At 39.3% G+C, this 27175-nt stretch overlaps 1 protein-coding gene across 1 annotated transcript in view; it reads right to left on the bottom strand.

The window, feature by feature from the left end:
* The window catches only part of LOC119795021 (POU domain, class 2, transcription factor 1), a 96860-nt gene that overhangs the window by 5930 nt on the left and 63755 nt on the right, over positions 1-27175 (bottom strand). The window contains exons 2-15 of the mRNA XM_038302828.1: positions 15176-15241; positions 12903-12931; positions 12656-12718; positions 10087-10227; positions 9712-9960; positions 9523-9637; positions 9122-9213; positions 7884-8135; positions 7673-7814; positions 5850-5998; positions 4122-4319; positions 3982-4030; positions 3362-3509; positions 61-134 (exon numbers count right to left, since the gene is read on the bottom strand). Coding sequence (XP_038158756.1) covers positions 61-134; positions 3362-3509; positions 3982-4030; positions 4122-4319; positions 5850-5998; positions 7673-7814; positions 7884-8135; positions 9122-9213; positions 9523-9637; positions 9712-9960; positions 10087-10227; positions 12656-12718; positions 12903-12931; positions 15176-15241 — 1767 coding nt within the window. The remainder of the gene's footprint in view (positions 1-60; positions 135-3361; positions 3510-3981; positions 4031-4121; positions 4320-5849; positions 5999-7672; positions 7815-7883; positions 8136-9121; positions 9214-9522; positions 9638-9711; positions 9961-10086; positions 10228-12655; positions 12719-12902; positions 12932-15175; positions 15242-27175) is intronic.

The following is a 27175-nucleotide window of genomic DNA, read 5'->3' as shown; positions in this document are numbered from 1 at the left end:
GGGACCAGAGGGGATGGTCAGCGCGCTGGAAGCGCATGCACCGTAGACACACACGTTTACCTTGCATGGTGGCCAGGGGATTACTGCCGATGAGGGCCTGGTTCATCCCTGTGCTTACTCCCATCATTGTGTTCCTGAAAGGTGCATGAATTCACATAAACAGAGTCTCAGACATGAGGAAGAACACGGCTGCAGAATAAACACCAAAAATTATTTAACCTTTCATCCCTTGTTGATTTTATTCCAGTTTTTTTTTATCATTTTCCTGTATTGTATTGTTATTTTTTTCTGAATGTAATGGTCTTTATATTTGTGCAAAATATAGTGCTTTATTAATAAAGTTGGTTTTGATTCAAATTAGTTCAACATATGTTCTACAGTGGATATCTACAGAATTTTACACAATGAACATTAGATATTTAGTGGTGCAAAACCAATAAAACATTTCTAAAAAATGTAATCTTTAGAGCATATTTATTCCTCCCATGGAGGAGAAGCTACAAACAGTGAGGTAAAATAATCTGGATATCCACTGAGGGCCGCTTTAGGCCAAGTCAATGGAAATTTGAGTGGAAGAAAAAAATGTGGCACAAAAAGGGAAAAAGATGCAGAGTACTGAGAGGATTTTTATTTTAAGCTCTTTCAGGAGTTTGAGGGAGATTAACAAGCTTTATATCACAGTCTGGGTGGATACTCATTCTGATTTGCATTTGGACACTCAACTAATGTTTGAACCTGTAGGATCATTTCTGCTATTTTCTTGATGATAAGCACTCTTTACTATATGTGCTTAAACAACCAGCAAAGGCCTTGTAAACTACCAGGATTCTGAGCAGTGGGAAAGTAAAAAAAAAACAATGGATTCAAGTTTGACTAAAGATATGGAAGAACTCAAGTTGTCATTGAATGTCATGTCAGAAGAACTGAGTTAGGTGGTAAAGCAACAAACAAGCCTGATGCGCTTGATTGGAGAAATTCAACAATTGAAGGCAATCATCACAGAAAAGGATGAGAAGATAGAAGACTTAGAAAAAAGAGTGGAGGACTTGGAACAGGCTACAAGAAAGGAGGACATGGTGATACCTGGCCTTAAAACAACACACCGTTCATATGCAAGGATGACAGCAGAAGATAATAAAGGGAAGATACACCACCAGATGAACTACTTTCTCCTGAGCAGCAAATTGTCAAATTCTTCAGTAGCAAAAGGGATTTTGCTGGATAGTAAATCCGTTGTTGCTTGTTATACAATGCCTCAAAAAAGCTCAAAAAGCAAATGTAAATTTGGATAAAAGGAAGAAAGGACCAACAATGAGTGAAGTGATTGGCTGCAGGATGTCCACTAAAAGGCGCTATAGGCTAGTTATAAAAAAGGTTCTGGTCAAATAGCCTGATTGTTCTGAATAAATGAACCTGCTTCCTCTGAAATAATACTTTATATTATTTAACATGATGATCAGCTGAGGCTGAGCGCGCTGCAGGGTCTATGACCAGTGCTGGTTACCTTGGCAACACGTCACAATGATAGATATTAAAACATCCACTCAGTTGCTTCTTTTATAAAGACATTTACAATAAAAAAACAATAATGTACTAATAATTAATTTGATACTAATTTTTCCATAAGTGTTGGTTCCTTTGAATACTTTTAAGCTGAGAATTAGATGTTTTGAGTTAAGACTCCCTCACATGTCAATGTTTTAATTGAAATTTTATTGTAAGTGCATATTTGGCCTTTATGTGTGTGTCTTGTACGTATGTAATTTTGTGATGTAATTTTGATGCCTATCTTGGCCAGGTCTCCCTTGCAAAAGAGATTTTTAATCTCAATGGGTATTACCTGGTTAAATAAAGGATAAATAAAATAAATAAAAATAAAAGTGGCCTCTGCCTTGTGTCTGTTCATTTCTAATGATGGACAGAAGGTCATCATCTCCCACTTGAAAAGCCACTGAAGTCTGAGCTTCTAGAGCCAAAACCCAGACTGATCCAGAACATGAAGTAAAACTACCTCATGCCTTATTTTCAGGCACTCAGAGCAAAAACCATGGTCCCAAGGTTACATTTTATTTAGAAATCGGCTTCAACGAGCTTTTTGAAGTCCAATCGGACACTTTAGAGCCGTTCATGGTTCCCTCTTCAGACAATCTTTCTTTTCCAACAGCACCTAAAGAACCGATGTCTGCTTTAAAAGCCCCGCTAACACTGGCCTGTAAACTGGTCTGACTTAAATCCTTCAGAGGCCTCAGAATCCGGCCTTACAGGCTTAGCTTCTAGTGACTTTTAGATGCATCCAGGCAGAGACATATCGAAAAGTAGCAGGACTCGTCCCATGAGGACAGGAGTCTGAGGCCCGTGTCCCAGAGGGTCCGTCAAGCAGAGGATGAGAAACCCCAGAGCCAGCAACACAGATGAGCTGAAGGTCACTAAAAGAGAAACCTGGGCTTCCTCAACAACCACTAAACCGACTAAGAAACCCAACTGTGTTTTTTAGTGCTGTAATCATCCAAATTGAATAAAAAATAAAAATATGTTAAACACTGAGTTATTATTTTATTGACATTAATTAACTTGATTTTCTTGTTATTCATTGAGATGCATCTGAATAGGAAAAGACAATTAACATGGAGGCGCTGAAACCTTTAAGAACATCAATAAATGGGCAGAAACAATCCTTTAATTAAGTCATTAATTAAGGATTAAACATAAACAATCATTAAAAAAAAATTCTCTAAAGAGATTACATAGATCAGGTGAAACAAGTCAATACACTGGAAAAATTATCTTGAAATAAGTAAAAATGTCTTTAATTACCCTTAATTTGAGCAGGTAAATGAGATAATTTGCTAATGGAATTAGTATTTTTACTCTTAAAATAAGAAAATTTGATGATATGCACTTGAAATAAGACAATGCAATTGTATTTTCTTATTTTAAATCTAAATTGTCTAGTTCATTGGCAAAATGTATCTTTTATCTCCTCAATTCAAGAACAAATGCACCTATTTTAAGAAAAAATGACTTATCTAGAATTTTTTTTTTTCCAGTGTAAGCTCTACTTTGCAGTTAAAAACAGGGGGTCATGGCAACAATCACACCAAAAAGCTGATCTAAAACAACAATACTTTAATATTAAAAAACAAGCAAAGGCTGCTGTTCAAGCCAGAGCTCCAGTGGATTCAAAAAACTCTCCTTACTGCTGTTAAAATACCTGCTTTTTGGAGCTAAAACAATCCTCTCTACTAGAAAACTATATCTGCGGTTGTTATTTTATTCTATAGCACATGACTGAGCAGGTGGTTAGTTTTTAATTGCATGAATCTGTGTTTGAAATAAAAAGAGAGAATATGAGGAAACTGACCCAGTGGAGAGCCCAGACGTCCCGAGGCTGGAGGGAGCAGGACTGGCCGTGCTGTGAGGAGGAAGAGGAGGAGGAGTCACAGAGGAGGACATGGCGGCCGAGCTGACGGGCGTCATGGGGCAGGAAGCTGAAGGTGACGAGCTGGATCCTGAGAGGAAGAGGACAGAGATGATGCTCCACGTCAGAGTCGCTGTCGACACAGTGCAGAGTTACAGCCTGGTTTCTAACACTTTGCTGATGCCGTTCCTTCTCGGCGTGTCCATCCTGCCGCAAAGCAGAGGAGTCTGAGCCTGGGCTCAGCGGGCCAATACATTTCCAGCTGTGTTTGTTACCCGTCAGGTCGTTTGTCATGCGTTAGACGCCCGGGATCGCTGGCTCTGCAGCCGAGGACGATAAATCACCGGGACGAGTCATGACTCATGGAGGTAAACAGCTCAAGATGGGAGCGGCGTCTCCATGTCAACAAAATATCACTGTGTTCTGTTCCAGGCTTTCTCTCGCAGAAATCATTTTGAAGCGTTTCATCAAAGCAGCAGACGTACCAGGAGTACCGGCAGTTTCATCCGTCTGCTGCAGACCTTTGGGTCTAAAAAAAACCTCAACAAGTAATTACAGCTCACCTGTTGTGCTGAGGCTGGTGGTGACCTGGGAGAGACTCTGACTCGATATCTGGTGAAGGAAGCAGAGGAAAGTGTCAAACAGTTTTCAGCTCAGGAAGCACAGAGTTAGGCGCTGGAGGCCGATCAGAACTGGACGCTACCATGTGGGGGCTGTAGCAGTGGGCTTTGTGCGTCACGACAGGCGAGGTCTGGCTGGGCAGGGGAGGAGTGCTGCTGCTGGACGGGTTGATGCGTTTCTCCTTCTGCCGGCGGTTGCAGAACCAAACACGGATCACCTCCTTCTCCATGTTCAGCTGCTCCGCCATCAGCAGGATCTCCTCTGACGTCGGCTTCTGGTTCTGAGGAGGAAACAAAGCATATTACGCTCTTTAACTCATCAAATATTTACTTTTTCATCTATTAAAACTTTAATATAAGAGTCATATTTGCTGTATATCTTTAATTCATAAACTAAACATTAAGACATTTAGGAGATAATGTCAGAATCTGCAGCTCAGGTGAGAAGCGACATGATGTTTATTGGTGGTTTGAACAGAGCTGCTGGATCTTTGCACAAATTGGGGCTATTAAAAACTCCATTCGAAACATTAGGAAATAGAAATTATGTCAAATTTTAACATAACAATCAGAACAAATACATATACTGAAAGTAGTGTTTATAAAGGAAAATTGACTTGGGATTGTTTGATTTAAATTAGTGATGTTATGAGATGAGCCGGGGCTTCGAGGCGTGTGTCGAGTAATGGAGGGGGGTGTTTCCCCGAAGCACGTGTCGAGGCGTGATTCATGTAGGGGAGGGGCCAAAATTGATGACGTCCGAGGCCTCGCTATAGTTGTACGACGTGACCGCTTCGCGAAGTGGTTCGGGAAGCGCAAGAATTTTGACAGGCATCTAAACAGCCTCAGTCAAGATGTGGGAGTTTGGAGGAGAGCTGCTCTCAGCTGGATAGTTTGGATAGATTCTAAGAATAGATTGGTTGTTTTTCCAACCAATCTAGTTGGTTAAAACTAATTTGGTTAGAATAAACAATGTAATGATCAAATCTAAGGAAACCACCGGAAAAAGTCAGTGTTAACACGTCACTATTAATTAGTATTTTCCCCCCTGTGCGGTTATCTGTATCGATGGCTTCATCTGTAAGAGGCAGGCTTTCACTCTAGAGGTTGATGGTTCAAATCTCGTCTTTGACTTTTGAAAGTTGCGATTATACTTAAGTATTTTGGCCGATGAGACGAGTAAAAATAGAAAGATTATAGAAATATATAGATTGGGTAAATTAGGTCAGTTTGGTCAAAAGACTGGTTGAACACAACTTCCAACCTGATTAAAACCAAAAAACGTGGAAAAACTATCGTGTTTGAATAAAAATGACTCATTTTGCTCATCATTGCCCAATTTGCAAAAAACACTTTCACTGTCTGCTTGAGTTTATTTCACTAAAAAAGCACAAAAACTGTGCACCTTAAATTATTGTTCTAAGAAATTTTACAGTTAAAAAAAATTACAAAAGATTTTAATATACACACCAACTATTAACAATTTCAAAGGAACATAAAAGGGGAAAAAAAGAACAGTTGCAAAAAAAAATAAAACTCACAGATTTTATTACAAACTGTAGTTCTGCTGTCCACCAGTAGGTGGTGACATGTTCACATGAAGCCTCATGAACTGTGGGGATTTGTTGAAGCAATTTGGCCAAACGGTTCAATGCCTCGTGAGGCTTCATCTCACCATCACTAATTTAAATTAACCGTTAAACTAACAGATTTAGTTTCTGTTGTTAAAAATAATCCTGCCAGCTCAGATTTCTCCTTTTGTCTCTTTGTTTTGAACGTATTCAGCCTCCACAGTCAGCGGAGTCTCGTACCGTGCTGAAGTTGCGCTCAAGCACCACTCGGACGTTTGTCTCGATGCTGGTGCGTTTCTTTCTGCGTCGGCCGGGAAGACCCTCCATGCCCAACATGGGGGAGGAGATGGAGGAGGGGCTGGGCAGCATGCTGTCCACCGCCATCGTTTCTGCAAGAAAAGGAACCAGGGAGAAATGTGCATAAAATTTATATGTTTTCATTCAGAGAGGTAAAACAAGAAGGGAAAAATGAAATGAAATAAATGAATATCAACTAGATCTAAATGGGGAAATGAGTTACTTGGTTCAGGAATACTTCTATCAATCATTTTCACATTTTAATAAAGATTCATGAAATTTCTTTTCAGGAAAAACTCAAAATGATGTAATAAATTACACATGTAAATCAAAAGTCCAAAGTAGATTTCACAATTCTAAGCAGCTGTATTTTACTTATTTACTTTACTTAATTACTTATGACTTTTTTGTCATGAAAATATCTCCTTAAAATGAAAAATGCTAAAAAAAAAATTATATATATAAATATAAAACATACTGGGGAAGATTTTCAGTCATCCAGGTTATAGTAATTCCAAAAAGTTTGAAGACATTTTGGATCCAGGGAAGCTTTTTCAATTCAAAAATTGAAAAATGAAACCATTTTGAATTGAAAAACCTTCCTGGATGGGAAGCGAAACGTCTTCAAACTTGGGAACAAAGTCCAGTGGATTGTTTTTTTTAACAATAAATACAAAACACATTTAATCATCTAAGAAATCACAACAAACTGATAAGTGCATCAACATCTATAATGAAACAAAAATACAAAATAAAGACAGCAGCAACAAAACCCTTAAACTAAAGTTCATAAATTACCAAACAGCAAGAAAAAATATTAAATTATTAGTGAATTTTACAACATGTCCAAAAAAGTCAATGTTTTCAGCCTGTTTGTATTAATATAAAATAAACCAAACTCAGAGTGCTATAGTTTCAAAGAAAGATTAGTTTATTATTTTATTATTTAGTTTTATTTCTCACTCCCTGATTCATGCAGTTTAGTCATATAATAGTGAAAATAAACTAAAATATTTAGCTGCAACAATAAATCTCCCAAAGTCTGACCATCTGGTTCAGGATAATTAAATTCATGCCATATTTTTTAAGCAACATCAACACTTAAACATTTAAAATTTTCTGTGGATGTATAATTTTGGAAACATTGTTTTCATAAAACAAAGTTCTAGCTTAGCCTTTAAAGATCACAGTGCTTCCATTTGCAGGTAAATATGGAGTACCACAGGGCGCAGTGCTTGGGGCTAATTAACTTCTATAAATGCTTCACTTGATAAAATTAGAAGCTGCATAAGAAAATTCCCAATTGATCCTCTGATGATGTTATATTGTCTTTATATTGTCTCTTCAGCAGGACTCCTTAAATAAAGAGGTTTATCATCTCTATGGAACAAAACACTGGTTAGATAATGAATCAAATCTGTTATAAAACTGTATAATATGACAAAATGTGTCATATATATATATATATATAAAAGCTTATCAATCTGATGCTTTTAAAATTAAAGCACAGTTTGTTGTATTGGTACTGGAGCTTTTGCACATCTTATGTAGTTTTCTCAAAACCAGAGTGACCTGTGTAGATGGTTCTTAACACCGTCTGGTTTTGCTGGAGGTCTGTTTCTGTTGTTTCAATCAACTGTCGCCACATGCTTGCTAACAATAAGGGCTTGCCTAACTGATTCCATGCAAACGGTCAGGCCTTCTAAGGACCCGTTAATCTCTGTCTTAAATCTGCGCTGTATAAATAAATAAACTTGTTGTCTCACCTGCGTCACTCAGCCACTTCTCTAGCAGCGGCTTCAGCTTACACATGTTCTTAAAGCTCAAGTTTAAAGCTTCAAAGCGAGAGATGGTGGTCTGGCTGAAGTCATTTCCATACAGCTTTCCCATGGCCACGCCCACGTCGCCCTGAAAGAGAGAGTGTTAAATGAACGCACTGGACCTCTGAGTGTTGGTGCTTCCTGTCTGCCTCCTCACCTGTGTGAATCCCAGCTTAATGCGCCGCTGTTTGAAGGTTCGGGCGAACTGCTCCAGCTCCTCCAGGTCGCTCGGTTCTTCGCTCATGTGGGCTGTCTGACTGCCGGGGTTCAGGCTGGAGGTGAGGGAGGAGGGCATGGCGCTGCTGGATGCAGAGGATGCTCCTACAGATGTTACGCCGCTGCTGCTTCCACTGGAAGCTACAGAGGCTGAGCTGCTGCTGCTGATTCCTGCGTCGCTGCTCTTCTCCCTCTATAAAATTAGCATAAAAGGCATTTAGACCGATTCACGCTGATCTACTGAACAAAAGTAGGGAGTGTTAAAGCTTTAACCATCAGAAACTTCAGGAACTACAGTGAATGTTTGCCAGTCTGGCTAATTAGCATTAGAGATTTTTCACACTGACTTCAGTTATAAGTGCAGAATTTATTGTGTTTTATGTAAATAAAATAAAATAACACTAAGCAGAGCAGAATAATAAAGTAAATATAAATACAGAACTGTCCCTACAGTTAGAATATATTCTGTTGGGGGAAATAAAATAGTCCAAACTATTTGCTAAATGTCTGAAACTGTCAGATTAGACGGATCTGTGAACATTACTTTTGAAGTTTTACTCAGATTCTAAATTGGATTTGGTCTGGACTTTGACTGGGCCATTCTAACATGTTTGTTCAGGGTAGTTGAACCTTGTGTTTTACAGCCTCTAACAGGTTTTCCTGCAGGACTGTCCTGGATTTAGGTCCATCCATCTTCCCATTTATTCCAAGCAGCCTCTCTGTCTCTCCTTTAATACTTTCCTTTTTGATAAAGCTTATAGTTACGTGGTTCAGGTTATCCTGAGCTATCTCTATAGTTATGCTGCTATAGGCTTAGACTGCTGGAGGACATAGAGACCCCTATTTCATCATTCTGCTTCATTCTACCTCTATTCTCCCACTCTGCAGAATCTGTTAGTTCATTCTCTAATGTTCTGCTCTCTCTTTATGCTTTTTCTACGTAGCTGAATACAAATACATGCCTACATTTTTCCATATCTGTAAATAAATTTATGAGCTACTTCGAGTTTGTCTGTTACATAACAAGAATTTAAGTCAATATATCAGTTCAATCAAATTTCAGGCTGCTTTTTTTCCTTGAAGGTGTTGTCCTAAAGAAACCCCCCATAGTGCAAAAATAAAACAAAAGTCTAGAAGATGAAACTCCAGCCGGGTTTCATTAAGGTTTCTGTTTGCTACCTGTGCTTGGAGTCCCATGCGAGGTGGGCTTGTGAGAAGTCCTCCTGCGCTCTGCTGAGGTAGCTGGATCAGATTTGCTGTGGAGAGCAAACCTGGAAAAGTAGGAGAAACCAAATAAGAACAAAAGATCCCATCTGATCAGTGAGGCAGATAAATCAGGGAACACGGAATAAACCGAATCCTGGAACCTCTTAGATGAGGGGTCTCAAACTTCAGTCATCAAAGGAGGATGCCCTAAAACATTTAGATCTGCTTTAACACATCTGGATAAAAGAACTGGGCTTTTAGAAACTTTTAGAAACTAGCAGGTTGGACCAGGGATGCATGTAAAAGATGCAGGACAGCAACCGTTGATGATTGAAGGCAGAGAACCTTTGCTTAGATAAGGGTTTTCTCCTCACCCTGCTGTGGCTGCTGGGCCTGTGCAGGCTGCGACAGGAGGAACTGGGCCGGGGACTGGAGGGGATGACCCGGCATGAGAACCAGCTGCTGGAGCTGCAGCAGCTGCTGGATGTCCTGCAGCACAAACATGTTTCAGATGCGGCAGCAGAGGATGTAACGGAGCAGACAGGTGTTAATGCGGCTAGTACCTGCGCGGTGAGCTGGATGGGCTGCGACAGGGCCAGCTGTGGAGGCGGAGCCTGGACCGGCTGCTCCTGTTTGCTCGGCTGCTGCTGTTGCTGCTGCTGTTGTTGCTGCTGCTGCTGATTGGCCTGTTGCTGCGCGGCGGCGTGGGCGGCGGCGTGAGCGGCATTCGATTGCTGAACGGCCGCCGCCAGGAGTTGAGCCTGCGCCTGCTGGAGGAGCAGCTGCTGCTGGGCGGGGAGGAGGGCCGCGAGCTGGGGAGGGGGGAGAAAATCAAACATTTGTGAATTTTCACGTCTTTCAACAAACCTAAATAAAAACATAAAGGTAACGTTTGCTTTATCTTTACTGCTTCTAACCCAAGCGGTGTGTTTTCTCACCCCTGCGAGCTGACTGCCTGCCAGCATCAGCTGTGTGTGGTGATGCTGAGCCTGCTGCTGCTGCTGCTGCTGCTGCTGGGAGGGGGGAGCAGGGGCGGCCGCCGGGCTCTGTGTTATCTCTGAGCTTTCATCGCTCTTTACCTGAAAGAAAAGACAAACTGCCCTTCAGAAAAAGTCCAGATCAGACTTTCTTTGATGCTTTGCTGTTGCTCCACCTCAGCCGAGGCTTTTCTAAGCTCGCAGTGATGGTGGGAGTGTTTAACACAATCCTGCAGACGGCCGACTCTGGATGAAGGGCTGAAAATCACAAGGTTGTCTACAAAATGTCTGATGCTGCATCTTTAGCGCACCCAGAACCGATGGGAACATCTAACCAGCTCATTGAGAAGGAAGATAAAAATAAGGTGACGATTGTAAGTGTGGTAATTTAACCACACAATATTTTTATTTGCTTTCCGTTACTGGTTTAAAAAACGGCTCGTTATATAGTCAGGAAACCATCTGTTCAACTGAGATTATCAGTTAGAATAGAAATGCTTCCCTCTAAGATTCACTTTTTTAAAGTTCTTTTTTTCAGATTGCAGCAGGACGAGTCAATCCTTCCTGAAGCTGCTGACCTCTGACCTCCTGCTGCAACCTCCCGTCCATCCAGGCTGCACTCTGCTATCTACACCTGCAAATCACCATCTTCTTTTCCTGTTGGTGCTTCTTTCTTCAAGGTCTTTTATGATTAAAACTATAAACAAAATGCATCTAATCATGAGGGAAATGATCGAAAAGAAATAATCAATACATGTGCAAAAAGAAAACAGCAATTTTCGGTTAATAAAAGGCACACAGCAGACTTTGTGACCTAAAGAGTAGACGCATATATGAGTTATTTTAAATGATTCCTCAGGCCGACAGACGGCGCTTGGTACTATCAATGCTACGAGCGGGGCTCCCTTCTTGAAATGCATCCTATGTAAGTTGGGAGAAGATTCATCGTCAGTGGGAGTGTTAGCCTAGTGGTTACAGCGGTGCGCTTGTGCTCTGAGAAGGTTGCAAGTATCCAGTTGAATCCCACAGCTTCCACTCTGGGTCTCTGAGCAAGACCCTTAACCCCACACTGCTACCCGGGCGCCACACAATGGATGTCCACTGCTCCCCATGGGGATGGGTAAATTCAGAGTTTTAATTTCTCCATTGTGAAATCAATAAAGTTTTATTTCTCATGTGACCTGGAAGAACGTATCGCATTATGGCCGCAGGCTCTTATATAGTCATGGAGGTAATTCTTATGCTCTATTATATTTCCGGCTGCTCTACTACTGGTCATGGATGTGGCAACTAAATAGTTTTAACTTTCTGAGAGGCTTAAAAGAGAACATGTGAAAGGGATTGTGCACGAGGAGAAACCAGAGTCGAGTTTTTTCATTGGTGCAGCCTGAAAGAAGAAGGTGGATGTTAAACTGATTCTCTCTTCTAAACTTTATTATTAGACTGGTAAGGTACCGCTTCGCTCCTTGTATACAGTCATATTACTTTGTTATTATTTCTAATGTTTAGTTGAAGCAAAATAAGGGAAGTTACAACTCTAGCGCCCCTAGTGGCCAAAAGTTACAGTCGTAGGGAAGCGGCTGTTCCAATTCTGAATTCTCCCGAGTGGTGCCCAACTTTACACGAGTGAATAAAGTGAATGATTGGTCGATTATCAAGGGGGCGGGATTGTATGGCGGAAGGTTCGCAAGCAAGTTTGGTTTGTCGGAAGCATCTTGCTAACCAGTTAGCAACTTAGTGCTAGCAGGGTCCCAATGGGAAATTCCATTGGGACCAAGTAGCACTAAATTGGTGACTTAGAAACGACGCTGTCAAGGAACGCTATGGACAGAGGAAACATGCAAGAGGAGGAGAGTTTAGTGTCGGAGGTCGTGGATGAGTCTCCTCCGTCATCCATTTTTTATTTAGAGGAGGAAAGCGGACGGAAGAGGACGCCAGGGCGGCAGAAGCTTGGTTTGGTGTAGAAGGCTTCCAGCCGTCCATGTTTGAGCCCTTGCCTCGCAACGCTGCCAGTTCTGTTAGCTCTACGCCTGCCGAAGACACAGACGTCCATCCCCATGAACACTGGGACGGAACTCAACAGGAAAGGATTCTGATTTCTGATTTCAACTGTTGCGTATATTAGCTGCGACATATGAAGATGCTGTGACCGAAAACATTTGATTGACAGATGAGCGTTTATATATGATTGGCCGAATTTAGGTGTTCAGGCTGACGTAGAACTAACTGGCCTGCATAAGATAACGAAAAAAACCCCACAGAAGGTGGGAAGACAGGATATTTTTAGAAGTTTTCTAACTTTTGGGACACTATTGTCTGATAAAGACTACATTTATATACATTTTTAAGCCAGAATGATTTGACATTTAAATATGACTTCCCTATGACTTTAAATAAAGACATCAATACGATTAAAAATCTATCTTTTTAGTGACAGAAATCGTTCCGGTCTCTGTCTGTCTTGATATTTGTCAGATTTGGTTAAGTTCTGAACCAGGTGAACTCAGCCAGCATGTGGCATCCAGCTCACCTTGCCGCCTGCCGCTGAGGGAGAGAGACTGTAAGGGCTGCTCTTCACCATCTGGACCTGCAGCTGGAAATAAATCACAAACATTGATATGGATTAGTTTAAACCTTAGACGCCTAAGATTGTTTAAACACAACATCAACCACTTATCATAAAGCAGCAGGATTCATTCTGACTCCATCATATCATTTATTATTGGTGTAAATCTATAAATGTGCATCTGGACATCAGGAAAACCATGAAAACCCACCTGGTCATCAGGGCTGTTTCTGTCAGAGTCTGAAAAACAGAAAAACAGATGATTATCAGGCTGCATCAAACAGAATATCCATCAGTTCATATAGTTAGTGTGGGATATTGACCAGAATAAGGAGTCTAAATTCTACTTAGAGAGAATGCAGCGATAAGTTATTCATAATTTTAACTACATATATTGGCTTTAGAAAATTTGAAAACATGCGCCTCATTTTTTAAAATCATATAAAATAACATTTTTTCTGCTGCTATCATCACCAGCAAACATTAAAAGACTCCACGACCATTATATGATTTTAAAAAAACGTATCTTTTACCTTCATGAATATTAAACTTCTTCTAAATTGAATTTGAATAGCATTCACACAAACCCTCTAACTGTCTGTGAAAATGTCCAAACAAACTGTCTGATTTTTGTTGTGCAGGAAAAGTTAACTGTAATTCAATGCAGAATGTGACACCTTCTACAGGGAAAAGTAGAAAAGTATGAAAGGAGAAAAAATACAAGTTACTTTACTTCCTGTTCAGGTTTTTATTACATTTAGAGCAAAAATCTGCTACTAATATTGAATGAACCTATTATTGGTTGAGTCACCCTCTAAAAAAAACCCATAAACTCAGCCCACAGCACAGAAATAGTTCATTTAGAAGTAGGGATGCACGATATAATCGGCCCCCTATCGGTATCGGCCTTAAAACTGAATATCGGACATCGGCCACCCCACCGATATTTAACCCGATATTTGATCAGCTTCTGAGTTTCTAAAGTCTAAACATAAATAAATAAATACTACTTCTTCCTCAAAAACGTCTTTTTTACAGACTTAAAAACTTCTAAAGACGAGGGAAAAAATATTGATACATTAAAATATCCCAATATCTTCATATGCTGATATATTGCCATTTAAAAACACCATATCAATCTCTTTTACTAATGAAATATTGCTATATGTCATCGTTATGCTACGAAATCCCCCGAAAATCCACGAAATTTTGCCATATTTTTATATGTTGATATATTGACGCGGTATCGATCTATTTTACTAACAAAATCTCACAAGAATTTGCAAAATATCACGAGAGTTTGTAACAGAACGATGAAATTTCACGAGATTTTGAAAGTAAAATAGATCGATACCGCGTTTTAAAAATCTATTTGATATCAGCATATGAAAATATATTTGAGTATATTATTTTTCAAAGTGTCAGAAATGGATAACGAAACTGCTATTTTCAATGACTACTTATTTTTGTCCAGCTTTAACATCAGTATCGGTATCGGTTATCGGCTACATGAGTTTTAAAATATCGGCATATCGGATATCGGCCAAAATCCCAATATCGTGCATCCCTATTTAGAAGATTTGTTTCCTGAAGTATTTATGAAAGAAGTACTGCAATGCTTGGAAAGAAGCAGCATGGCTGTTTAATCCATGCAGCTGGGAAGAAGTTAGCAGCTCAGTAAGACGGTCAGCTCAGTTCCCGGCCAACGCTTTGACCTGGAACAGGAGCTGGAAGACAGAACTGTTGGACGATGTCTCCCGTCCCAAAGTTAAAAATATCCTCCACTCCATTCATAAAGCCGTTTCAGCGACATGCAGCTGTACCCTAGGTGCATTTACACTGCAAAAACGATCTAGAAATAAGTAAAAAATTCCTTAATTAAGTGTTTTCACCCTTAGTTTGAGAAGGTAAATGAGAAAGTTTACCAATGAAATGAGTAATTCTACTCTTAAAATAAGATAATTAGATAATATGTACTTGAAATAAGACAATGCAATTGTGTTTTTTATTTTAAGTGTAAATTGTCTTGTTCCATTGGCAGAATGTCTCTTTTAACTCCTTAATTCAAGAATAAATGCACTTATTTTAAGAAAAAAATGACTTGGCTGTTAGACCTTAGAACCATCATTGATGGTAAGTTGTCTACAATAATTAAATTTTTCTCTCCTATTTTCTTATAAATAGCCGACTGTTGTTATTTTTTGCAAAAATGTGTGTTTTATTTTTCTAGTTAAATTTTTAGTTCATTAGATCCAAGCATACAGTTTATTTTTCTACTTTTCCTTTAATTGCTGATTAAAATACCTACATTTCCCCACTCTAGAACAATACATGATGATTTTATTCTTGACATTAGCTGTTAAACATTAGGAATAAAGCAATAACCTGTACATCACCTCTACGTTAAGAAAAAAATAGGATGTGTTATTCTTTAAAGTCATTTTAGAGCATAAATTTTAGTTCCTGCAACGGTTTGCCTTATACCTGAACTTTCACCTGGATATTCAGCTCCAGGCTTCTCCTCCCCCGGTGCTTTGGACATCCTGATATCTGCAAAGAAGAACACAGACCAGTCAGAGGAAATAAGAACAAAAATATGATTAACGTCAAAATCCTGTAAAACCTGAAAACAAACCAAAAATGTATAAATGTCAAAGAAAAAAAGGAAAAAGGACTATCTACATTTACATTGTTAAACTTTTTTAGAGCAGCATCGAAATAAATTTGGTATATAACCATACGTAATTAATCATATTTATTTGCTGTAAATAAACAATAGTTTTTTTAAATACACAGATAAATATCAATTGATAAACAATATGTAAGAAGATGGATCGAATTTCTTCTAAACATCAGCAACTCCCTTGCAGATTGTCCTCCAAGGTGGTTTAAAAACAAGCCAATGTGCATCTGAACTTTCCTACAGTATATTTAAAGTGCCTGAACATGTGTGCATTTGATTTGAATTAATCTGAAATCAGTTGAGATTTAAACCTCCCCCCAAAGTGCAGCAAATATGTTTCAGAAGTGAGTGCATGTAAATATGCAGAGACTGCTGGACAGAAGCAGCTAACGGATTACGAATATGGTTTTCCTGGCAGTAAATGTTCCTGTTTCCTAAACTTTCCGCTTCTTCTTTTTTGTTCGTGGTCACATCTGGGACTGCAGCAGTAATTGGACCCAAAAGAACTGCAGAAACTGCTTAACTGAGCACCAGACATTAATCAGAACCACCATGCAACATAAAACACTTCATCGCTCTCAACCTTCTTATACCTTTAAAATATATTTATTTATATAGTTTAAGCCTAAAACTATTTGTATTTTAATTGAATCTAGATGAACGTTAAAGGTTAGCTCTGATATAAACAAATAAAACAAAAAATAATCAGCATAATAACCATTCAAAACAAAGCTATTCTTTTTTCTTGGAGACAAAGGGAAATGACCCACTGTCCCCCTCAATTAAAAAACAAAAACCAAAAAACCCCCAACAAAATAAGGAGTTTTACATTTCTGCCACACGCCTGAAAAACACACAGTTTAGAAAAACTGTTGAATAATATAAATATCAAATGTGTCCTGCCTGTGTTTTCTAAAATAGCATTTTCTTCGATCAGGTCAGTGAAAGGTTCAAGGTAAAATATTGAGAAAGATAAAGACGAGTGAAGAAAAAAGATGGATGATAAAAATAATATAATGAAATCAATCTACTTACCGTAAGTTTTTATATTTTATTTTTCTAATATGAGAAAATGTAAATTAAATAATATAAACATTTTAAAAATGATTCTTATTTAAAGCAGGTATTTCTTCAGCAGAGGCCAAAAGCAGCCGATTGAGCCGGTTTGAAATCTACAGTTACACAATCCCACCAGAAGGTGGCAGCATTGTCTCAGAATTGATCAGGTAGAGTTTCTGTTTTGATCAAACAAGCCGCTCAAGAAATGAAAAAAGGTTCTCTTGGATTTATTCATAGTAATTTTTATCTTATAGAGCAGAATAACTGGTTTTTTGATATCTGAATAAATCATTTTTTATTTATTATAAAACATAAAAACTTAAATCAACAAATATGTAAAAAAAATTCAGCCTTTCTTACTCCATCAGTTTTTTTATACAAGGAAAAATGCTAATAGTGATCAAATGAAACCTGATAAAAAATTTTAAGTTGTTACAGATTAAGAAAAAAAAAAAAAAAAAAAAGATATTATATATATATATATATATATATATATATATATATATATATATATATATATATATATATATATATATATATATATATATATAAGGTTTTGTTTAATTTCCCATATTGTTTTATGAAGTTACACTTCTGCCAAACAGGTAAATCGATCCCCCGCCACTTCTGTGTGTGATTACAAAACAAAATACTATTGATTTTATGATTTAGTTAATTTTAACCAACCATTTCCATAGCAGCTTCAATTTTAGGACTAAATAAAGTGTTTTTTTGTCATACTTTCCCTCAGCAGACTAGAAAAATCCTCATTTGTTTCTGCCTCTAACTCATCAGACTGTGTGGTCTTGGAAAAGCCTTCCTCATCCATCCTTCCATCCTGATCCCAGATGTCCATCTGCCACGGATCCATTATCAGGTTTCAGCACAAACTGTTCGACCGTTTTTCATTGAACAAACTGGGATGGCTTTGAATCTGTGTTTAGTTTCAGTTTTGATCCATTTCTGGTTGTTTTATCTGAACACAAACTCCTCCAATATAACGTCTTTTAATCTAGAACACACACACACACCCAGTGGGGGGGTCAGATGATGTATGTGTCCTGCAGCACTGTCCAGCGCGGCTCTATGTTGTAGTGGAAGGGCTGGTGGTGGTGGGGTTCCTAAACTCAGCGGCCTTTCCTCTCCCTCCTTTCTGCCCACCCACCCCGCCTCGGTCACGCCTGTCAGGGGCCGGTGACAGACGGCGCGTGGGTTTGTATGGATGGACTGGGGTGGGGGGGGTGTAGCTGGAGCTGTTTGGCGTGTGGAGGTCAAAGGTCAGGCACATGGCCCCTGCCACCACACTCTGTACACATCGGCTGTCTCCCGTTTCCACCTGCCACCTCCTCCCCCCGTCATGTAACATTGAGCGGAGAGCAAACCTCAGCGAAGGAAAGGAAACTTTGCAACTTTATTACACTTTCTTATACTATATAACATGTGGGAAATAAATAGTGATTTTAAACCTTTTAAAGCATATTTTCTCTTAAAAAGATTAGAAAAATCAATATACTGAAAAAAACTACATGTATTTAGATAAATCATGCTCCTCTTAAAATAAATCTTATTTTTTTAAATATAAAATGTATCTTGTTAGCATAATTTAGATTGCATCAGGAAGAGAAAGTTGAAATAAAGTAAAAAATTTAATGTTTAACATTTTCTTAATTCAATTAAATTGAAATAAGTTATGAAACATTTGCGAAAAAGCACCGATAAAAATCTGCAGCGGTAATTTATTTACCTTTTTTCTTTTATTTTGATAAAGCTGAAAACGTCTTAATAATAACAGCAAGCTGAACGGTTCTAAAATCTAAATCTTTCTAATTAAAAGGGTTTAAAACAGAATAAATATTTTTAATGTAAATTTTCCCCTTACACGGATTTATGTCCGTTTGTGGCCTTTTATTCTACAGATCTGCTAAAAGCAGGATGTTTAGTTTTTCTCGTTTTACCGAGCATATTTGGTTGGTAAACAGTCGGAAGACAGAGTTCACAGGAAGATGACGCAAACGTTTGTTTGGATGTAAATCATTCACACTGAAACTGACTACACTGCAAAAACGATCTAGAAATAAGTGAAAAATTCCTTAAATAAGTGTATTCACCCTTGATCTGAGTAGCTAAATGAGATAGTTTGCCAATGGAATGAGTATTTTACTTACTCAAATAAGATAATTAGATAATATGCACCTGAAATAAAACAATGCAATAGTGTTTTCTTATTTTAAGTGTAAATTGTCTTGTTCCATTGGCAGAATGTCTCTTTTACCTCCTTAATTCAAGAATAAATGCAATTATTTTAAGAAAAAAATGACTTATCTAGATTTAGATTTTTTGCAGTGTTGTTCATCTAGACTGAATTAAATTATATTTTAGCAGTTGATGTGCATAAAAATTGTCGATGAGCAGGAAGATAAATATTTTTAGCTCCTGATATAATAATAATTACCAATAATCAGATTATTTATTTATTTTTTTTCTCAGCTGATTCCATGCTGCCCTGATTTCCTGCAGATAACATCCTAAGCTGTTGGTTTGAGTATAACTGGTAAAAAAATAAAATTACAATATAATAGAAAGTCTGTGGATCGTTGTCAGATGGGCAGTCTGACCTATAATCCAGATTAACATGAACTATACATGATCAGTTTGACCTCTCTTTAATATTCATTATTCTATTTCACCCTTTGTAGCTTTAATATGTTTAATAACAGCTTCCTTACCTTCCATCTAATCCTCCCCTTGGTCTAATAAATGTAAATAAATAAACCTACATTTGAGTTTAAAAAATAAAGAGCTCTAAGATGTGGAAACAGTGAAGTTTTCCAGTCCAGAATTGTACCTTTAAAACTGGCTGAAGGTTTGATTTCCTACATTTGAACGTGTCTTTGGGCAAAGTGTCTGCGTTCATGTTTCAGTCTGTGAAATATTTAGTGCATTGTTGTTAGGTTATAAAAGTAGAACTCTGATGGAAATTAGGTAGAAAAACGCCATCATTTAGGTAAAAGATAGATTTGTTAACTTAAAAACACTGCAGTAATTAAAGCATTAGAAATCTGAAACTTAATAAATCTCTGCGTTAATTTAAAGGGATCTTTTCTTGTTTGATTTCCATCAGTTATTCAGGCCTTTCTTCTCTAATCTAACGGCCTCGGTTCTGCTCTCCGTCTCGCCGGCCTCCGGTTCCGTCTCCGCCTTTCCTTACTTTGACAGATTAGCTTTGGTTTTGCCATCAGGCTTTTGCCGTCAAGGTAAACCGGATTATTTCTGCCTCTGAGAAACATTTGTATCATTACAGCCACAGTTAGTGTCTCTCTCCGCCTCTGAGTTCTAATTTTTTCCCACTTTTTCAAACAGTTCCTCCCACACCCCTCGTCCTTCCCCTGCAGCGGTGGTCAGCGGCGGCGGTCGTGGCGCCGCCGGACAGTGTTAACGCAGGACACACGGCCCCCGTTGCCAGGCAACAGCGGTGCAAAATGGTTGTGTTTGTGTGCATGTGTGCGAGCGGGGACTTGTGCTCAGATGTGTGTGCACCTGTGAGAGTGTTAATCATTAAGAATAAGCATGTTTCTCTGCCTGAAGGTGTCGAAGTGGAGCAAACAAAGTCCTGCATGCTAATGTCTGCTGCTCTCACCTGAGCAGGAGGATTTATCTGCTTCACATTTATTTTCAGTCACAAGAAAACAAAGCATCTCTTCAGTTCGCAGTTACAAAAAAGTAAATATATAAAACACAGGTATGTGGGTAAATGGATTTATTGGGGCGGTTTAAAAATCCTGATTCTTTCTTTTGAAGGCCTAAAGTGGAAAAGCATCTCATTTGAAGGAGTCTGATGGGAGACCAGCAGGTAAAACTGTAAAATCAGACATGATTTCTAAATTATTCAGTGCATCAAAGCTAGGAAATACAACCGCTTCCATTTTATGAAGAGAAGCAACAAAATCAGACGGTTAGGGACACATGCTTTGATGTTTAGATGGAGTTGATTTTATAGTTCCTTCTTTTTATTTGATGTCTATCAAACAGAAAATTTCCTTTTATTTTTAGGTTTTAAACAGGAAGATCAGTTATTTCCCATTTCTAGCTCAGATCTGCATGCTAATGTTCCTGCTGAGCAGCTGAGGACTTTTTTTTAAACCTAAATATTGACTTCCTCCTCCTCTTCCTCCTCAGGCTGCAAACAGAAGAAGCTGCCTGGAAGAAGACGATGGAACTCGTGTTCGGATGCTGATTTGTGGAGGAGTTTCTTTGACTTTATGCACGGCTGGAAAAGAACCCAATCTGTTGTGTTCTGAGCACCTTAAACGTGTGTGCGTCCGCACGCGTGCACGTCGGCGCGCACGGGCGCGAGAGCTTTCTGAATATGTCTCCAGAGTGTTTATTATATCCGATACAGTACCTCTTTCTCGCACCACATATTTCTGTGCCGATCGATTCCTCTGACTCCCGACAAGACAATAATCGCACCTCCCTCCCTCTCTCCTTCTCTCCACCATTATTACTGCCCTCCCCGAGGAACGCAACGCAGGGATGGAGGGATAAAAACACAGAAATGAAGGAGGGAGGACAAGGGGAAGAAGGAAATGGCTACTGTGAGGTACTTCCTTCACCTAGAATCTAAGCGTTGAGGTGCAAAGATGGAGGCTGGGAGAGGGTTGGGATGCTGAAATGAAAGGGTGGAAACTTTGGAGGATAATGGCGGACACAAAGAGACAGAAGGGTTCCTTAAAAAAACAAAAGCTTCTGGATTTAATAGAAAATCAGGCAAAGAATTGGAGCAAACAGCAGCAGGATTGTGATAAAACAACAACAAAAAGGTAAAAGTAAAAATAACTGAAGGGGGAATGGCGAACAAAATGTCTGCTTGGAGGTTTAACGGAAAATGACGAAAAAGCTGCAAAGAAAAAAAGAGCTAATGCACAACAAAACCAAAAAATACAAAGAATTAAATCTTCAATAAATCAAAGAGAAGGAAAAATGAAGAGTGTGTGGAAGAGAATGAGCAGCAGCGTGACGGAGCGTCCTCGCAGGAAATAGCAGGAAGGACAAGATGGTGACAATTGGACTAACAAAGACACACAGCCTCGCCTTGATGGTCTGTGTGTGAGCGATTGGATGAGGAGGGAGGGGGCAGATTGTCTGCAACAGAGTAAATGACAAAAAGAAGCGACGGGGTGGACAGAGAGATGACCGAAAAATGAGACGGGAGTCTGGGAAAAGGAATGGAGGAAAGAAAAGGCCTCGGTCAGAGACCTGCAGGACGGGGATCAAAGTCAGGATGAATCAGAATTATTAACCTTCAGCTCAAATAAAAAAGGGAACCAAAGATTAAAATAAAAAATATTAAAGCAAAGACAAGGAGTCTGAAAGAACCGGTTTTAATTTTTAAACTGAATCCAGTAAAAAGCTGAGAGGAGATCTCATGAGCCGGAGGAGGGCAGAATTTCCTCCGCCCCAAAAGAAGATCGTATTATTTTTCAATCTGAGCTTATGAGGTTGTCATGTGACCGCAGGGATATTTATGTTCCAACTATTTGGACTGAGGCAGAAAATCCCAGCAGCATGAACAAACCAAGCCTTTAAAATGAAGGCTGCTCTCCTGGCGCCGGGTTGGGATCTTCTTCCCTGCGTTCATCGGCTTTGGAAGCGCGTGCAGCTCCACAGGTGCAGCCATGCTAATGACTAGATGAATGGACGGATGGGGAGAGGAGGTGTGTAGGGCCGGTCGTCCTCCCTTGGAGCTGCGAACGTCCGGTGATCTATAGAGCGGGCTGCGAGCCATTAGAAGGCCAGGTTTACAGCTCTATCGATTGGACCCGACTTAAATTGGCTCCCAATTAAACAGAGCACTTATTTGACCTCTCTACCCCTTCCTGTCCTCTCCTTCCTGTGCCGTAGATCTGAGCTCCTCTCCGTCTCTCTTTCAGTGTAATACCTCCACTCCCTTCCCCCCCTCATCTGTGGCCATCACCCCATCCCCATTCTCTGTTAGAACCCCCCCCCATCTATTTAAACCTGGCTCTTTCATCAAACAGAGCTGCGCTCCTGTTTCCTCTCCCTGTCCTTTTCCCCACCTTTCCCCAGAAGTGATCTTTGCTCCGCTTCTCTCTTACACTTTCTCTCAGTCAATCCGTCAATCTCGCCTTAAATAACAACGATGAATTATTAAGCGTATTTATTCAAACAACATTAATTATAAAATACAAGCAGCTCCAGAGGGACAGAAGCAGAGAGTTTGGCGGAGAGGTGGAGGTGGTTTCTGGTTAGGGCTGAAAATTGGGGGAAAGAAAAGAAGATGAGGGAGATGAAAAAGGGGGTTAGGAAATTGGTGTGGCTAGCGGAACAGCTCCTCACCCTCCTCCCCCCCCTCCTTCCCTTCCCTTCCCCGCTCTGCTTTGTATTCTGTGGAGATGACAGGGGGAAAGCTTTATTGCTCTGAGTTTGTATCGATCGGGGCCCCGCAGAGGGGGTAGCCAGAGCCGCGCACACTGGAGGCCCTTTCGCAAAGGCCGCCGATTGCTGCCTGCAGCCCCCACCTCGCACGCATGCCCCGCTCCCCTCCCCTTTTCTTCGAAAATTGCTGCCTCCTCTTTCTGGTTTGGAGAGGTCAAGAGACAAAGCGCTGTGGCTTTTATTTACCCGCATGCAGCATCGCCTCAGAAAGCCTCAAACCAAGAGTCCAGAGTGCAAACGAAAAGCGTGATCACACTCCAAAAACATGCACACGCTGAGGTGAAACACATCTGCCCCGAGTGCATGAATATGCTTGCATGAAGGAGCGTGCAAACACACGGAGAAGTACACACACCGGCAGCAGAAACACAAACCCCGGCTGCAGGGCTGAGCTGCTGTCCCGACCGGAGCTACATCAGAAATCCCTAATCGGGGAGCGTGACCGTCCTCAGTTCCAGCAGCCAGGGATCAGGATGCTCCGGGCAGATTCCATATTTAAGGATAAGATGGGATGGGGATGCAGGTTTCTGAAATCACCCCCAGGGGTGGAAGAATGGTTTGGAGCATGGGAGGGCAGGGATGAGGAGAGGCAAGTCGAGTGGTATGATTTACCCCCCCTGTGCTCTCCTCGCTGTGAACCAAACCTCTCAGCATTTCATGGAGCAGAGGACCACAAGAGGGTTCCCCACATTTTCCTTTAGTCTGGTAAACACAGTTTTAGGTGGAAGTGGGCTGGTTCTCCTGTGAGGTTTAGCAGTGAGATAACCTCCAGGAAAATTACCCCCGTCTCGCTGGAGAGATTTAAAGTTAAAAGGTTTACATCTGGACAAGGAAAACGAATGATTATCACGTCTTTAAATACTTTATTTATAGAATTTAATTCTTTTTATTTTGACTCTTCTATTTTAGGAAAAATAAAGAGTAAACACATCTTCTACATTCAGTAGGAGCTTAAAGCATCTGAAGAAGCTAATAGAGTAAAAAGCTAAATAGAAATCATGTCATTCTGATTAATGCTAAGTTATTAGGGATGCACGATATTTGGATTTTGGCCGATATGCCGATATTTTAAAACTCATGTAGCCGATAACCGATACTGATGTTAAAGCTGGACAAAAATAAGTAGTCATTGAAAATAGCAGTTTTGTTATCCATTTCTGACACTTTGAAAAATAATATACTCAAATATATTTTCATATGCTGATTTTAAATACGCGGTATCGATCTATTTTACTTTCAAAATCTCGTGAAATTTCATCATTCTGTTACAAACTCTCGTGATATTTTGCAAATTCTTGTGAGATTTTGTTAGTAAAATAGATCAATACCGCGTCAATATATCAACATATAAAAATATGGCAAAATTTTGTGAATTTTCAGGGGATTTCGTAGCATAACCATGACATATAGCAATATTTCATTAGTAAAAGAGATTGATATGGTGTTTTTAAATGGCAATATATCAGCATATGAAGATATTGGGATATTTTATTGTATCAATATTTTTTCCCTCGTCTTTAGAAGTTTTTAAGTCTGTAAAAAAGTTTTTGAGGAAGAAGAAGAAGAAGTATTTTTATTTTTTTTTAGACTTTAGAAACTCAGAAGCTGATCAAATATCGGGTTAAATATCGGTGGGGTGGCCGATGTCCGATATTCAGTTTTAAGGCCGATACAGGCCGATACCGATAGGGGGCCGATTATATCGAGCATCCCTATAAGTTATAACAATTAACTGATATTTTCATCTCTCATTCCTGTCTTTTTAATTAATAAAACTCTCATAATAAAATATACATGGGGTCCTATTAGCTTTCAGAGTGTAAAAGCATGGCGTCCCTTTATTACTTTCAATCCTCTAGTGCTGCATTTTTTTTAAAGATAGATTTAAAAAATGAATAAAAGCTACAGGAAATAAGTTTGTCTAAATAATTTTATCAATCAGTTTGTGAATTAGTTTGTTTACATGTTTAAGTTGCAGCATTTATAAAGACTGACATCCAGAGATATTCTAAGCAAAAAGCAAAGCCTTTCGAAGCCGTAATAAAAACCTGTAACTATGATGTTAATCCTAAATGCAGCTGTGACACCGTCGGCAGCCATTAACCCACCTTTTCCTCACTCATCTTCTTTTCCTAATGTTTCAGTGAACCTGTGACAGCAGTGAAAGTCCTTCCAAATGCTCCAATATTTCATCACCAGGCAGTAAAACTATAATAGTCCACCTAATATTTTCTTTATTATTACAAGACTCAGCAAAATGAAACTAAAATTGATGTATCTGCTTATTTTTTTTACTTTTCATGCAGCAAGTTATGTAAAGAAGCCGTTTGAATGACACCTATTTGATTACAAACACTTGTGTTTAACTTGATGTGACCAGAAGGTCAGATTTACGAGGAGAGATGATCTGAAAAAAATGGAAAATAGGATCCTTTTTTTTCTTTCTACAATAAATTAATATTCTGATTATTTTTAATGGAACTTTATATTTTCATTTAAAGTGAAGAATAGCTACTGATATTTATGGGGGTGTGAATCAGAGTCTCTAAAACGGAATGTAATAAATGTGTAATTATTGTACTCTGTTTATAGGCGGGTATTCAGTTATGGGATAAGTGGAATAAAGAGAGTTAGGGTTGAAAAGGTGTGAATGTTTCCTTTTAAAGATGTAAATGTGATGAAGAACTGTGATAACCTCATGTTGATTAGATGTTGAAGATAAACCCTGAGCAGGACTGAGGATCCCAGAGAGGCTCACTGGAAAAAATTCAAATCTAGACAAGTAATTTTTTATTAAAATAAGTGCATTTCTTCTTGGATTGAGGAGGTAAATAAGACAATTTACACTTAAAATAAGAAAACACAATCGCCTCCTCTTATTTCAAGTGCATATGATCTAATTACCTTATTTTAAGAGTAAAAACACTCATTCCATTGGCAAACTATCTCATTTACCTACTCCAATTAAGGGTAAATACACTTAATTTAAGACATTTTTACTTATTTCTAGATTGTTTTTCCAGACCAATCAAGCTAAGATCCTAATTTATTTTCACCAAGAAATTTGTAAACAGAAAACATTTGATTATTTTACTGATTTGACCTCCAGAGCCTCTTATCAACAGTTGCTGTTATTATTTTAGATCTCTGAAGATGAGAGAACGTCGCCCTGATTAGTCGGTTGAGTCTCTCGGCCGCCATTGCTGCCTTTCACTTAATAAACTCCATTTTGTCGACGAGGAGCGAACGTTTTGGCGTGGAGAGCGACGGATGGACACACGGATAAAAGAAATGGACGGACGGAGAAGAGAATGAGGGCTCAAGGCCACGGCGGTCCGACCCCCCCTTCCTTCGGACTGTTTGGCTTCAGAGTGGCTGTTGTCTCTCTATTTTTACACTCCTTCCATCAACAGACCGCCCCGGACCCACTTATGTTCACTCACCAAATGACACGTAGACACACACACACAAATTACAGACGTAGACGATGTGTTGTGAGTCATAACGCGGGTTTTGGACGCACTCCGTTGACTCTTTCCTGCTGTTTGATCAGACGTTTGATTACGAGTTATTTTCTTCATTTTGGAAACGTTTTTCTGAAAAACTCTGCTCTGCTTCTTTCCCCTCTGAGGACATTTTCTCTGTTTTACATTTGATTTTGTCGAATCCTTTTAGAAAATAAACGATAAAAGCTTCAAGCACATCAAGGTCGCTTCTTTCAGCCATTTTAGAAATAAAAGCATTTTATATATTCACTTCACAAAACTGCCTCACTACTTCGTAGCCAAAACATTTTTATTAACAGAAAATCTGATTGTGTGAAAGAGGCTCTTTGAATTCTTTGAATCGGTTTTTATAATGGGGTCAGAAATGATGAAAAAGGCTCTAAAATCATCCCAACAGCAGGGTGAAGGCAACAGCCTTAACACCAAACACACACACACACACACGCACAATTACAGGCATCCAGGGCAGAGATAATTACAACGACACAGAACATGGGTGTGTGTCGGTGTCATTGTATGGATCAGATCTGCGGGGGGTAGACTATACAATAACGACCAATTTGAAGGGAAAGTCTACCTTTTTCTAGATTGTGTTCAGACTGTAACACGACAGGGAAGTCAGCATGACGCCATTATACTTTCCCACAGCAATAATACACTGAACACAATGTATGTCTTATCATTTGCACTATAATCAGCTCTTTTATTTTGCTCTGTGTGTGTGTGAGAGAGACGACGCTCTGGTCTCGGTGCACAACAGATGAAAGCCCGCTGACACGG

This window comes from Cyprinodon tularosa, unplaced genomic scaffold, assembly GCF_016077235.1.
Source record: "Cyprinodon tularosa strain WSP-4 unplaced genomic scaffold, ASM1607723v1 ctg5, whole genome shotgun sequence".
NCBI lineage: Eukaryota > Metazoa > Chordata > Actinopteri > Cyprinodontiformes > Cyprinodontidae > Cyprinodon > Cyprinodon tularosa.
Note: the sequence above shows the minus strand (reverse complement) of the source record. Positions and strands in the feature narration are given on the sequence as shown.